The sequence below is a fragment of the Parambassis ranga genome, chromosome 2 (genome assembly GCF_900634625.1).
Source record: "Parambassis ranga chromosome 2, fParRan2.1, whole genome shotgun sequence".
In the NCBI taxonomy this organism is placed as follows: Eukaryota; Metazoa; Chordata; class Actinopteri; family Ambassidae; genus Parambassis; species Parambassis ranga.
The window spans coordinates 38,299,686-38,314,461 of record NC_041023.1 but is presented as its reverse complement, the minus strand read 5'-3'; the positions used below and the strand labels follow the sequence as shown (position 1 = coordinate 38,314,461).

General features: G+C 42.4%; 1 protein-coding gene across 3 annotated transcripts in view; it reads left to right on the top strand.

The window, feature by feature from the left end:
• Positions 1-14,776, top strand: part of LOC114428569 (receptor tyrosine-protein kinase erbB-4-like) — a 171,684-nt gene that overhangs the window by 134,764 nt on the left and 22,144 nt on the right. For all 3 annotated transcript variants that reach the window (XM_028397123.1, XM_028397132.1, XM_028397114.1), the window contains exons 14-19: positions 17-110; positions 1,707-1,861; positions 5,256-5,300; positions 7,469-7,601; positions 12,549-12,671; positions 13,017-13,115. In XM_028397123.1, coding sequence (XP_028252924.1) covers positions 17-110; positions 1,707-1,861; positions 5,256-5,300; positions 7,469-7,601; positions 12,549-12,671; positions 13,017-13,115 — 649 coding nt within the window. The remainder of the gene's footprint in view (positions 1-16; positions 111-1,706; positions 1,862-5,255; positions 5,301-7,468; positions 7,602-12,548; positions 12,672-13,016; positions 13,116-14,776) is intronic.

Here is a 14,776-nt window from a genome sequence, read left to right as displayed (position 1 = left end):
TTGATTTCTCTATCAGGGAAGTGCGGGAATTCTCTAACGGATCTGTGTGCCTGGAATGTGACAGCCAGTGCGAGAAGATGGATGGGAACACCATGACATGCCTCGGCCAGGTGAGAACCCTCCTGTATCCACTCCACAATCCAGACTTTCAGATTAAAAGCCTCTCATTTTTCCACACTCATATCTTTGACTCTTCAACGTGCTAAAGTGGGCCTCCCACTTATTTCGTTGGATGTTTTTCTTGCAGGATTCCAGTTGATATAAGTTCTGTTTGCAAAGGTGAGCGGTAGGTTAATGGGAGGAATGATAAACTGCCGCGGCTACTTTAGGAGGCATACATTTGGCAAGCGCACATACACACACTCAAAAGGAAAAAAAAAATGCAAAATGAGATTAGTTTCTGACCTTCAGGTAAAGTCAGGTTTGGATTCACAACGACTCTCCAAAATGTTCAAATTCCTGTCTCAAACATCAGCATAGAGGATGCACAAAGACAAGGAAGGATGCAACCACATAAAGCCAAGCCCAGAAAAATTGGAGAAATGATGCTAAGCTACAAGCTAATGACAGAAGTTCAGAATGGACAATTCACAAATGCCAGAGAGGCATTTGTGAAGCTAAGCTCCACCCCCTGTCCAGAGGATAACAGCTGGGTGATGGGAGCCAATCGAGTCCATCCCATAGACTGTCCAACTTTTTTGCTTCTAGCCATATACCAAAGACATGTTAAGTTAATTAGGGTTAATTGGACACTTGGACAATTGAGTTGCTACCATGTGATTGGCTGATTAGCAAACAGGTGCACCTAATAAATTGAAGCCATGCATGTTTTCAGTAGAGGTGAGTAGATTTGCTTCAGTAAATGTATTTTATATGTGGAAAGTTGTGTCTGATGTGCAGCATAGTGATTGTGTGGCTAACCTTTTATGACTGTCTCCCAAGAGAGTAGGGGGAGACTCCTCAAGGATGCACAGAAGCTGCTGACTTTGAGATGCTGGTCACAGCTGAGCAGCAAATAACACCAGAGTCAATCATCCGCACACAAATACACGTGCCGACACGCACACTCTAACATGCAAAGTGAGAATAATGTTTATTGATGGCATGCGCCTGAATGTGTCAAACCGAGAGAAGCCATCCATCAGGTCATGGTGATCGTCATTAGCAACAACGTGTGCTGTTGCCCAAACTCCCAGCGTCAGGGATGCAACAGCTTACAAACACAATTCACGCTTTAGTCCTCATCGCTTCAGTGAAGACACACACACACACACATAAGGTGTACAGTTGCTTTTACTTCGCACACACACTCCACTACCCGTCTTACTTATTCATGATCCTGCTGCAGCTGAGCTTGGTAACCACTTGTCATCTCCTCCATCACATTCGATGTGCAGCTCTCTGACATGACCTGATTCCTTATGCATTTTGCCGATTTTAACAGGAGGTGCAGCAGAATACACTCCAGGCAATTTTGCTCGACACATTATAAATCACTGAATGGAATTCATGTGGGTCCTGCCAGCTATATTAGCTGTGATAGCCAGTGAGCAAATTGACATGATTTGCTAGGTTTGAATTTCATTCCATCTTCCTTTATCTATTTCTTGATTTTTTTTTCCTTCACCTCCGCCCCTGACATGTCCACTCATACGCCCTCTTTGTTTTGTTTATCATTCTCATCCTCGTCTCTCTCTTCTTTCCAGGGCCCGGACCAGTGTGTGAAATGCCTCCACTTCAAAGACGGACCCAACTGCGTGGAGAAGTGCCCCGACGGGCTGCAGGGAGCCAACAGTTTCATCTTCAAATACGCCAAGGCCAACAACGAGTGTCACCCCTGCCACTCCAACTGCACCCAGGGGTAAGAGGGGGATGACTCGCAAAGATGTTAATCCATTTCTTTTAAGACCGCCTTGTGGGCTACCTCTGGCTCAGGTGCGCATAAAAGCAACATTGAAGGCGCCTTGACAGACAGGTAGCACCTCCTTCCCATGGAGGGAAACAAAATGGTGCTTCATCTTGCAACATTTTCTGACCTGTAGCTGGATTCGCATGGCCCTCTGGTCTGGCGCAGAATGTATTAACCCTAAAGGTACAGGGCAGATAAACTATGAATGAAGGGGCGCATGCAGACAGACAGTAGTTGGTGGAGAAGGAATGAAGCCTGAAGAAGACAGAAAGAGGAAGAAGCCCTAATTTTAAGTACTATAGGAAAGTTCCAGAAACCTGCAGAAACAGGCAGAAGAAAAACTTTCCAATTGTACTTGAATGCACAGTTGGTTAATCTTAGCTTAAAATCACTTTTTCTATATAAGCCTCAATTAAATTTAAAAAAAAACATGTTCAGTCATAAACAAAAAATTCTACACTCCTCTCTGCAACTAGTAAGCCAGGATCGACTTGTTAGTAGCCATCAGTCACTTTGCAAAAATTGTTTTAGCTAATTTGCAAGATTTCTACAGCTGATGAGCAGAATAGAGTTGGTGTTATTAAAAAGTAAATAATTAAATATCTCTACCCTGTGGTGCTCTAAATGATTTTTCCATAACTGGTAGCACATTTGGGCATTTAGAAAAATATTGCACATACTAATTCTAGTTTGTTTTTTTTTATCAAAAATTGAAGAAATTAATCTATTTTCTTCCTACTAAAGGCAGACCCAGTGCACCTCTGATGCTCAGCACAGTAAATTCTGGTGAATTCTAGAATATTTCTTACCAGATTTACAGTTTTAATGATGAATCTCCTCACACAGCTTCTCAAAACAAGCTCACCTCATCACAACTCACACACCAGCCAGCTGTCTCTCCTCAAACAAACACTTTTCAAAAGCAGAAGATGGAGGATACAAAGGAAATTTACCTTCTTTACGCACAGTACCAATGTGCTGGCTTTTCATCCTCTCACCTTCCTCTTTTGAAGTGCTCTGACTTTGAACCATTTGAGGCCGAGGTGGAGCTCGTCAGTGGTCTCTACACACAAAGTTAGAGCTCTGAAACCTAGCAACAGCACCAATGACATGAGGAGAGGTGGTAAAGGGGGGACGTAATATTCTGTCTTTCACGTAGCAGGAGGTCATTTTATTTTACCGCAGCTAGCCACCCTGTAAATGTTGATGATATCATTGCAGCTTTAAAGAGGGAAGGCAAATGAGCTTTTTAAAAGTCAGGGCCACAGGCGAGCGGGAGACGTTGGGTGTTAATTCTTCACATGACAGCTTTCGCTCACACGCGACCAATCCTGACTCTGCTAATCTGCCGTTGGCATGACAACACCTCCATCATGCCCTGTCATCTTATCCTCCAGCCAGGGGGTGTAATGGATTAACATCAAGGCAGAACCTGGGGCTGAGGATTTGAGCCAAAGTATAAAAGCACATGGTCGATTTCCAAAATAAGAGTATGTTCTGTACTTGTATTGTCAAAGAAGTCCTTCGTTCTACATCTACAAACACAAACACACACACACATTGGATTCAAACGTTGATTGTTGTGCTAATTAGCTATTTGGCGCGACATTTAATTGACAACTGAGTGACTTTAGGGGAGCCACAGTTGTCACCGATTTAATTCCAAAGTTAGTCTGTGCTCCTAATTTGCTATGTAATTTGTTGTGTCTTATGTGCACTCATGCGGGTTTCATACACACACAGGGAAGCATTCAAAAACTGCTCTCCTGTGTCTACCCCGCTGTTCAGAGTCCTCCACTCAAGGATCTAGAATTAATGAGCAACTAAGAGTCTGCTCTAATCACTTCCTGCTTACCTAATGTTAACAACACTTCTTACTGATCAGCTTGTTATCAGCACGACGTTTCACTCTTGTGAAGATAGTGCGATACAAAGGGAATTCTTAGACAGCACATTCAGAGCCAAATTTAAGGTAAAAGAATTCAAAATAAAACATTTCTATTGTTGATCAGGTTAAAAAATATGTTTTCCTAATGTTAAGATTTTCATGAGAATGTAGGAAAAGACTCAATATAGAGTACTATAATATGTGATATGATGCGATATGATACAAGACATCGTGATACGATATGACAGTACAATATGATGCAATACGCCTATGTTATGATAAAATATGAAACAGTGTGATACAGTGCGATATGATGATATGATAAAGTATGATATATATAAGGCACAATATGAATCAAGATACAGTAGTACAATGGACTGTATAAAACAGTATGATACTGTGTGTCACAATTTGTCATGATGTCATATGGTATAGTTATAGATACAATATGTCATGATACAAAATGACTACATTATCATGAGATGCAATACAATGTCAGATGACATGATACATGATACAATACAATGTGAGACAGCTTGACATCATGTAATATGTGATATAATACGATAGAAGTACAACTTTATTTATACCCACAGGTAAATGACAATGCATATGGAGTTATCAGCCATGCATATGTGCTTTGTTACTTCATATTAGAACCTGAATTAACTGGAGAAACTGGAAGAAGCTTTATTGGAAAGCATTATTATACTTCTATTGTACTGCTAAATGTATTGCACTTTTGTGACTTGCAGTGGTAATATATTTGAGTTGTAGTGGTAATATACACAAGATATGTAGCATTATAATAAAATATTGCACTGGAGACTGAAATGATGAACAAAAACAAAACTCCTAAGTAGCTGTGGTGTTATTAGCTGATCATTGCTATTAAATATCATGCTGCAGAACGCTATACATTATAGAAGAAAAACCTTCCTGATGCTTTATTTATGGAAAAAGACTGCAGCAAGGTAAAGCAGCTGCAAAGTAAGAGTATTAAGCCGATAACATCCCCGGAAGGCTCAACAATAGACTCTGTCACAACCAGAATATATTAATCGAAACGCCACCTACACTAGCCTGACACTATCATCTAAACCTAAACCACAACTTTACTGCAGATATTTTCTTACCTCATTTATGTTTCTTAGCTTAAGCAAGAGGAACTAAATTAGATTGAGAAGATATGAATTTTTAATAGACAGAAAGGGCTTCTTAGTGTGTCTGTTAATTTCCCCACGGTGCTTTTGTTAAAAGATGCTTTGAGAAGTAAACGAAACAAACAGGAACTATATCCTATCTCTTCATAAAAGTGGTCAGCGGTGCTCAGGATTCAATTTTGCTCAGGTCCATGCCCAGTGACAGCTGATTGACGTGAAAGAAAGACAACATGAGGTTTACTCATAACCTGTCCCTGATTTAATGGATGATCTCACTGGTTTCTCTGCCCTGCAGGTGCGTCGGGCCAAGACTCCAAGATTGTGTTGGGGTGATGGACAGGTAAGGGATCTCTAGATACATTTGTAATGCGGGACACGGTGAGACCACCACCACCAGATCCTGCCATAGCTCATTAAAGATAAATCACATGATGCTCAATAACAAGAGTGGAGACAGATGACAGAAGACTTTTGTTGTTGTCCAATTATGCTGATGCGTTTGAGACATTTTGACCTGAGTAAATTAGAAAAATAAGAATGGGGATGCAAGTGGGAGGGGTTTTGAAGAAAGAAATAGAAGCTAATAATTCCATTATCAAAATGTATTCCACTAATTTTTTTCCCTTCTGATTATTAAGAGTGTATCTGAGCCATTTATGTTTATATCCCCTTATGATGTCATAAAGGGCTGCAGAAATGAAAGGAGTTCATAATTTACACTAATTACTTTCCTTTATCAATCAAAATGTATGAAAAACCCATTGGGGTTTAGAGCCTGTTATGACATCATAAGGGGATACAAATGGGAGTGGCTTGAAAGGAAGGGTAGGAAGCCAGTCATTTTATGATTAAAACTTATAAGCTCACCTTTTTTATATAAAAATAATTCAAAACAGTGTCTCTGAATGAACCAAAGTGTTTTTATCCCCTTTTGATGTCATAAGGGGCTCAGAAGGAAAGAATCAAAGGGAGCTCATGCTTTAATTATGAGCAAATCATTAGCTTCACTTCATTTCTGTGCTACCAATCAAAATGTGTGAACTTCTATTTCCCCCTTATGATGCCATAAAGGGTTACTTAACCTAAATGGATTGGGAGAAAGGAAAGAAAGGAGGGAAGCTAATCAAAATTCACCTAGTTTCATCCCACCCTCTATCAGGCACAAGCGTGTTTGAGCAAGCTTTTCAGGTTTAAGCCCCTTATGACATCATAAAGGTTACTGAAACAGCCCATTTTTATGCATTAATTGAATCTACTCCTATATATATATACTGCACAACCATCAGCACTACCAAAGGACCTGCTATTATTACAAATATTAACAGGAACAAGCACAGCAACCATTATGTAAACAGCCTCACAGCCTAAATAGCCTGAGGACAACAACAACAATTCTATTAAAACACCCATAAAAAGGCAACATCTTTACAATTAGAGCAAATTCCCTCATTAGAATTCAACCAAAGCCCATAAAACAGAAGCTCCTGTTAAAGAGAGGAAACGGAAATGAGACCTTTTTACTTCTCCTCTGGGAGTTTTCTGCAGAGTCTCCAGTCCCTGAGTTCATCTTTTGCTCTTACAATGGCATTATTCCCCCGTCTCATCTGATGACCGCGTGTGGCTTGTGCTGCTGTAAACCTTCTTCTTCTAATTAAATAAGTCCTCTCCTCCGTCTGGTGCTGTCTCAGTGTGTTAGGCGGTGCCTCGGCACCAGTTTCTTCTTTGTTGTCTCCCCATACAGTTCCTGTATTTGTTTCTTTGTCTTTACCTCCTCAACCTTTGACCCAATCATTCCAAACTGCCACATTACTATTCACCACATGGCTGTATATTTCATTATGTCTGAACCCACATCCTCTTTGTAAATTTCAAGCCCCCACCCGTTAAGTCTGCCATAATCAATATGGCAAATACTGCACCTTGCTCCGCCACTGCGCCGTGGTACACGAGTCTTCCATTAGCTGCTAATGGCTTCTACAACTAATAGAGTTTTAAACTTCAAGCATCATAGAAGTCGGGTGTTATTTCATGTTTTCAAAATAAAAGGTAGACAGGCAAGATTCTGGCTTTGTCAAGGAGGTGAAAATGAAAAGAAGTGAGTGGTTGCAACAAGTGCAAAAGGTATGTAAATGGCAAATGCATTAGTGAAGAGAAAGAGCTTTTAACTTTCAACCTTTAGGCTCGCCTTAAGCAAATTTTCCTCCAAGAGATGGAAAAGCAATTTGCTTCTTTAATTTCTTATTTATTTGAAATTTTAAACTAAGATAAAAGTTTTTGCTACCACCTAAGAGATCATTCCAGGGAAGTACAGCAGCATGCTCTATAGGGTGAGACTAGCATAAATGGAAGGCATACAGACAAAACACAGTAAAAGCCTTGACTTTAAATTTGAAGGATTAAAATGCTTTTTCAATGGTGCAAGGCCAGATTTATTTTCTCTAGCTGAGGTGTTGCTGTTGAGTTTCTTCATGTTTCAGCAATGGTTTCTTCTTTCTTTTGTCTCTACAGGACACCCCTGATAGCAGCTGGCATAATCGGCGGTCTGTTCATCATTGTCATCCTGGCGCTCAGCGTGGCTGTTTATGTTCGACGCAAAAGCATCAAGAAGAAGCGTGCCTTGAGGCGATTCTTGGAGACAGAGGTTGGTTTATGTGTAATGCTATTTACACCCCAGTTATTTGCACGTAGGTTTTAGTGCCAACCTTGTTATTTGCATTCAAATGTCATTGGTCACCCATGTTATTTGCACCCTCTTCTCTGTGGTCAGTAATGCTATTTGCACATAAGTGTAATTGCTTAACAGTGCTATTTGCACCCAAGTGTCAGTATCAACCATGTTGTTTGAAATTAGGTGTCATAGGTCAGCCATGTTATTTGCACTCTGTTCTCTGTTGACAATAATGCTATGTTCACTCAGGTGGCTATGCTCTCTGTATCCAGCTGTCAATAACCCACATTCTTATTTGCAGCCAGGTATCAGTGTGAACCATGTTATTTGCACCCACACATTAAAGCCAACTGTACCCAGGTGTCAGTGGCCAACAGTGCCATTTGCACCTGAATGTCATTGGCCAACAATGTTATTCGCACCCAGGTTGGAATAGCCAATATTTGGTCCTAGGATTGTTTACCCACTGTAAATGCATACACCCCTGTGTGCAGCCATGCAAGTTCCTTTCTGCTACACAATGCTACAAAATGCTATTTTAGTTTTTTTTGTATAATTAATTGTTGCATTAGATGAAGCTAATGACTTATCGATCGCTTCCTCACTGGTGCTACCTTACATATTTACTTCACTTTTTTAGTGTACTTCTGCAGCAGATGCTTCCCAGCTTAACTGCCCTCATAAGCAAACCTTGAGACATTAAACCTTGACTATGGTACTTAGCCAAACCACGCAGTGCGCAGGAGGTTTTTAAAATTATGCATGGTTGCCATTGCCCATCGATCCGGCCTTGGAGAAGGTTCATTTCTGGGAAGGCAGTAGACTTTATATTCAAAGTGAGCAGTGCAGGGTTTATGTGTACATGTGATCACTTTTTTTGCCGCTAAGACACTCTTCCTCTGTTTCCTGTGGGCGTCATCACTTGTATGGCCTTGCCTATAGGAGCGCTGCTTGTCAGTCTGTATTAGTGTAATTTACAGGTAGAAGCAGCAGTGTTATAGACAGCTGTCAGGCTCGAGATAGAAATTGGAGTAGGGCGGCCACGGGCAGCTTCTGCCTCATCTGAGCAGTACACATCCATCTTAATCAACTGGGCCCTGTTCAGACAGCCGCTTGACCTGGAGGGAAGTCTTCAGTCCAAGCAGATTTGCTAATGTACTGTCACAAAGAAGGAGGGGCTGGGAAGTATCATGCTGGAAGAGGGGGGTGGTGGGGTCCTGTTGACCACCTTTGCATCTCTGAGACCATTTTTTCTCAGGACAAAAAATACACCTAAGAAAGTCAATTTTCTCATTTTTCGAATGGAGAATTCTTGTAAAAAAACACTTCTTGCCACTTTCTTGAGGCTCCTTTCAGCTGATGAAACTACACAATAAGTTTTTTTTTTTTGGACGACCGGCTGAATGGTGTGATGGATTCTCTGTTCAGAGCCCAAGTCTGTGAATGGAGATCAAGCTTGTCTGGATGAGGGATTTGGGGACCGCGAAGGCTCAGGGACTCCCCCACACCCCTCCACACTCTCTCTCCTTATCTGCTGTAGCTTTTTAAAACAGAGCTCACCTCTTGTGTCAGACAGGGAAAAGATGCCTCCAGTAGGCACTGTCAGAACGTGATCTGAGCACTCTGAGCCAGCATTTCCATATCAAGGACACGTGTGAAGGCAGTTGCACTGAGTTCACTTGCAAAACGTGCTGCTATTTTATTTCTTTATTGTTGCCTCTGTTTCACAGTTCTCCTTACCTTTTCTGTTTTGATCTCTTTTTGTCTATTTATGTGTCTCCCTCCGCGGTGTATAGACATTTTCTTTTTCTGTCTCTTTAACTTTGTTTTTATTTTCCCTCCCTCACCTTGAGTCTAATATAAAAAAAGCCTGTTTCACTCTGTGGCGCCTTTTGAAGAAACCCCCTGGAAACAAATTGCTTTCCAGCACAAACCGCGGAGTCGCCTCACTGTTGTAGCGCCACCTCAGGCCCTGAACTCCAACCCTAGTTCAATGAAGCAGGGCTAATGTGCTTGAAACCTCTCCTCTTCCCTCCTCCTCCTCCTCCTCCTCCTTCCCCTCCAAGGTTTGTCCAGACATGGACTTTGTGAGTATTCCAGCACCACAGGAAGCAGACAGCTCCCGTGCTTTTTAACATGCTCTCCTCTTGCCCTCTTACGAGAAGTATTTTAACATCCATGGGAGCTGGACAGCTCCCGTTGCTCACTTCAGAGCTCAGGACACTGTTACAGATTAATGCAGTGAAAGAAGCATATGTTTGCTAAAATAAAGAGGATTCATAATGGAACAAAACTAAGGGCTCAAAGCATAATTTTCTACTACTACTGATTTTCCTACCAAGTTCTGTAACTACCACATAAATGATATTTTGTAATGCTACCGCTTTCTGTGTATTTTTGATGCTGGAGGTGGTGCCATGACAACGCAGCTTCACCTCCCTGTCTATCAATTACACGCCACAACAAAAGCGTTATTTTGACTGGGTAATGTGAGCATTAAAGCTTCTACCCGCGGGTTTGCAGGGCAACTTTATGTTTGAAGACACTGTTTACTTATTCAATACACAATAATTCCATGAATGTATTCTAGCTGGAAGCTTCAACACACTGCTTATTTGTCCAATGAAGCATCCGATTCCTCTTCACCGCGCCACCAGTGGAGCTCATTTGGCGAAGGCACGGTGCATTATTAGTTGGTAAATAAAGTGGCGTGGCGAGTGTGTGAGTGAGAATGAGCTCAAGAGAGGTTTGTAGGCTATGGTCTGTATTGTGTTTAATAGATCTCTCCTCTCCAGTCCAGTCCAAGCTCGTCCTAATGAAACAATAACAGCTACAGCCTGTCACCATCTGCTCTTATTACTGCTCCGTCACCACCACCCCGTGCCTCATCTCTGCTCTCTCTTCCCCCACAGTCACTCCATTTCTCTCCACCTGCAGCGTCACTTGTTTTCCTGTTATTCATGCAATGTATGCACAACCACACTGATACAAATAATGGTCTTTGCACAAATACCAGGCTGATATGATGGATGTGACCAAAGCTTGTTCTTCCTGTCCGGGTAAACACTCAGTGGCCAGAAATTCTGTGTAATTTAATAGTAAAAGGCCTAACACTGAACTCGTTAAACCCGGCTAATGGAAAACATGTTGGTAGAACAGGGCTGTTTTTGTGGCAGTTGCAAAAGTGCTCCTTACATTGTAAGTTAATTTATTGATCCTAGCAGAAACTGATATATTTGTAAGAAAATTGTGCTATTTGCGCCCAGGTATCAGTGCCCAACTATGTTGTTTGCACATAGCTGTCATTGGCCAGAAACACTATTTGCACATAGGTGTCAGTGGCACGCAGTCTTATTTGCATCCTTTCAAACAATGCACATGTGTCGATGGCCAGCTGTGCTATTTGCAACCATATGTAAATAGCTAACAGTGCTATTTGCACCCAGTTTGGAATAGCAAACATTTTTTTCAACTTGGTTGATTAGTTAGTTTGTATCAATGCACCCAGACTGTGTTTATCATCAGCGGTGCTACTTACACCCCTCAGAAAAGGTGTAAAGAGATAAAAAGATACACATATTAATCACAAATTAAACAAAAAATTGAATGAGAGAATCTCATTTGTGCAATGCAAATAACACAGTATAACAATTTAAGATGGATGTATTGAGCAGCAGGTCATGATTACACAATCACTCAGTAATCCTATCAATTTCCTCCTGTCTTTCATCTCGCTCGTTCCCTCTCTCACTTATAGAATTTATTCGTCATTTTCCTTCCCTCTGCGCTGTCGTCTAACTCACTTCCTGTGGTGACATCTCAGCGGGCTAACACCGTGCCTTGAGGCCTGGCCATAACAATAGCCATTAAACGGCATGTCATTGCCGAGCTGCAGGCAATGTCATCCATTCTGCGGCCCCGGCCCTGCACTGCCATTGCCGGTCCTATCGTGCTGGTGGTTTTATATTACATTGAGTAAGTGCTTGTATGGCTGACCGACTGATATATGGTCTCATTATATTGTTTGATGGCCGTGGTTGAGCTGGGTGATTATGCCGCTGATAAACCGCAGCGAATGAGGGACCCGATAGGGTGATAGGCTCATTAAGACATGTATTGATCAGAGGCATTGACTGTGTCTGTGTGTGTTGTGGTCTGGTGTGTATGAATTCAGTCAATATTTGTGAATGTGTGCACAAATCTGCATGTTCACAGCTATATATGCAGCCTGGATGAATGTGTGCGAATGTGAATGTGTGTGTGGCCTAGCTCGGTTACAGGTGCCAGCTCCTGCTCTTTATATTTAGTCACCAAGGCTTTGTTGAGCGGCTGCTGGTGAGGCGGGTGGCCAGGCCAGCTGCTGGGATGCTGTTCAGTGTCAGCTGTTGCTGGCAGGGAGGCGGCGTGGAGGAGGCTTGTCATAACCTTGAATTGGAATTGTTTTGTATGTGCACAGCTGGTGGGCTGCTACTCTTTGTGGACTGTGATAGCAGCTGACACCAGACTGTGATTTGCTTAGTGGTGGGCCACGTTGGTAACTGCCAGCTTTGACAGAACTCCACATTCACACCCCTGAATTATGTGTATTGTGTTCATGTCTCTGTGTGTGTGTGTGTGTGTGTGTGTGTGTGTTAAATCATGCTAAATCATAACTATCAGGACAGGACAGTGGCTGTTTTCTGGCTGCTTATGTATTCACCACAGATTTCACCTCTCTTTCCAAGATTTTTCTCTTTACTTATTATATTAAATGGAGTGGTCTCGCCTTGCGGAATGCTCCCAGCAGTTCTTAAGATATGTTTTTACAATCTGAGTGCCAAGAGCAAGAGTTTAAAAATAGTGTTGTTTCAAAGCAAAAGAGGACTGTGAGGAAATCCTTCTTTTTTTGTTTAATAAAAAATTTGTAAATATGTTTTCCAGCTGGTGGAGCCCCTGACGCCCAGCGGAACGGCACCCAACCAGGCTCAGCTGCGAATCCTGAAAGAGACAGAGCTGAAGAGGGTCAAGATACTGGGTTCAGGAGCTTTTGGAACCGTCTATAAGGTCAGATTGGGTGATTGGGCAAAAATGCAGAGCCTTGACAATCTAAACAATAAGCATGTGTGAGAGTGTTTCCTGACAGGCGTGAGCCTCAGGCGACTCAAGGACCTGTAATGGAAATGGCCATTTGCTTGACAAATTCGCTGCCCTCAGTAAAATTATTCATCCCATCCTGAAAAACTCAACTTTGAATAAATATTCAAAAATTTATTCTCATTTTTTGCACTTTGACTTTAACTTGAAATTAACCAAATTCCAAGCTGCACAGGAACGGTAATCCAAACCATCAGAGCCCCATTTATTGGGGCTTATAGCTGCACATTTATGGTGATTGCTTGTATATTTCAGGGCATCTGGGTCCCAGAAGGTGAGACGGTGAAGATCCCTGTGGCTATTAAAATCCTTAACGAGGCCACAGGCCCCAAAGCCAACGTAGAGTTCATGGACGTGAGTATTTATACCGCTACTAGTTTGTGGCTATTTCTGCGTCTGAGCTGTAAAGTTGACGGCCGAGCCTGTCACTTTGTGGGATTGTGCACTCGGCGGTAAAGTCTTATGAGAGCACCGTCTCAGTCAGTAATAAAGTGAACTCCAGCATGCTGTACAGGCAGCCATGTATTGAACAAGACTCTATTAAAAAACTGCACTTGTTTATGAGATATGGCTTTATTGGAATCCAGGAGAGAGGACGTGTGAGTTCTATCCTTCTACTTCTTCTTCTAAATCTGCTTGCACTTCCCTTTTCTCAACTCCTCCGTCTTCTTCCTCTGCTTGTTCTTGTTCTTCTCCATCTTCCTAATATTCTTCCTATTTTCCCCTCCTCCTCCTCCTCCACCTGCTCCTCCTTCTCGTTCCTTCTTCTTGTTCCTCTCCTCCGCCTCCTCTTCTTTTTGCTCTTTTCTCTTCTTCTACTTGTACTTCTTTTTCCTTTTCCTTTTCTCCTCCTCCTGTATCTCATATTTCCTTCTTCCTCCTCCTCTCTACCTTTTAATCTTCTCTTCCTCATCCTCCCTTTTCCCCATTGCCTTACTCCTCCTCCGCCTCTGCTTGTGATTCCTTTTACGTCACATACACATAACAGACAGGAAAACCTGTTGGTTAAATTTGACCTTGGAGCTGCATTTTTAAATTCCATTCTATTAAACAAATGAATGATCAGTTAGTCCGGATCAACGCCTTTCATTGGAGATAATGAGTGGTATATCCACTGATCACTACCCTCCATATTCCTTTAACATGTCTCAGCATCCTCCCCCCTCCCCCTTCCTCCGTCTGTGTGTTTCTCCCAGTGGGGGTCTCTGTCCATCCAGAGCCAATATGCTCTGTCTGCTGGCTTGTTAAACAGCAATCTAAAGGCAGGCTCACGCCTCACCACTGAGAAACTAGCCGCTGGAGTGCCAGCCCCAAACACACTTCCACACACACACACACACACTCATTGCAACAACCTACTCCCCAGCTGCGATGTGATTTGCTTGTGTTGGCAAATTTGAACAAAATATAGAAAATATATTAATTTAGTGTGTTTTGATGTGCACACACAAACACCAGTTTTTGCATCAAGTGTGTCTGTGTGTGTGTGTGAGCAAGTGAGATGGGAAAGGAGGGTCAGCCGGCAGTAATGGAGGTCAGCGCTCAGGGAGATGAGAGAGAAAGCAAAACACACACAGAGAAACCACTCACACTCACACATTCACACACTTACACACACACAAGGAGTACAGAAAGAGCAAGAGTTTAGCCCGACATAGTTTAGGACTCCCGGGTCTTTTGGGATCACAGTGTGAGAATAAAAGCACTCCCTCCTTTCTGTCACACACACACACCCATCTCCTCCCTTTTTCCTTCCTCTCTTGATCCTGAGGTGTGAGGTTTGCCCAGCGTGTAGTCGGCTGGAGCTGTTGAGGTGTTTGGAGGGGGGGAAACCAGGTGCTTTTATGAGGTGGAGACGGAGTGGCACACTTAAATTGGGCCAAAAACCTCCTCATGGCCTATGGCCCCCCTCCTGTTTGGAATTAATCTACTTGCACACACGCACACACACGCACACCAGCACACACTCATTCTTTAGCATCTAAATGTAAAAAGGCACCTCATCTATCTATCAG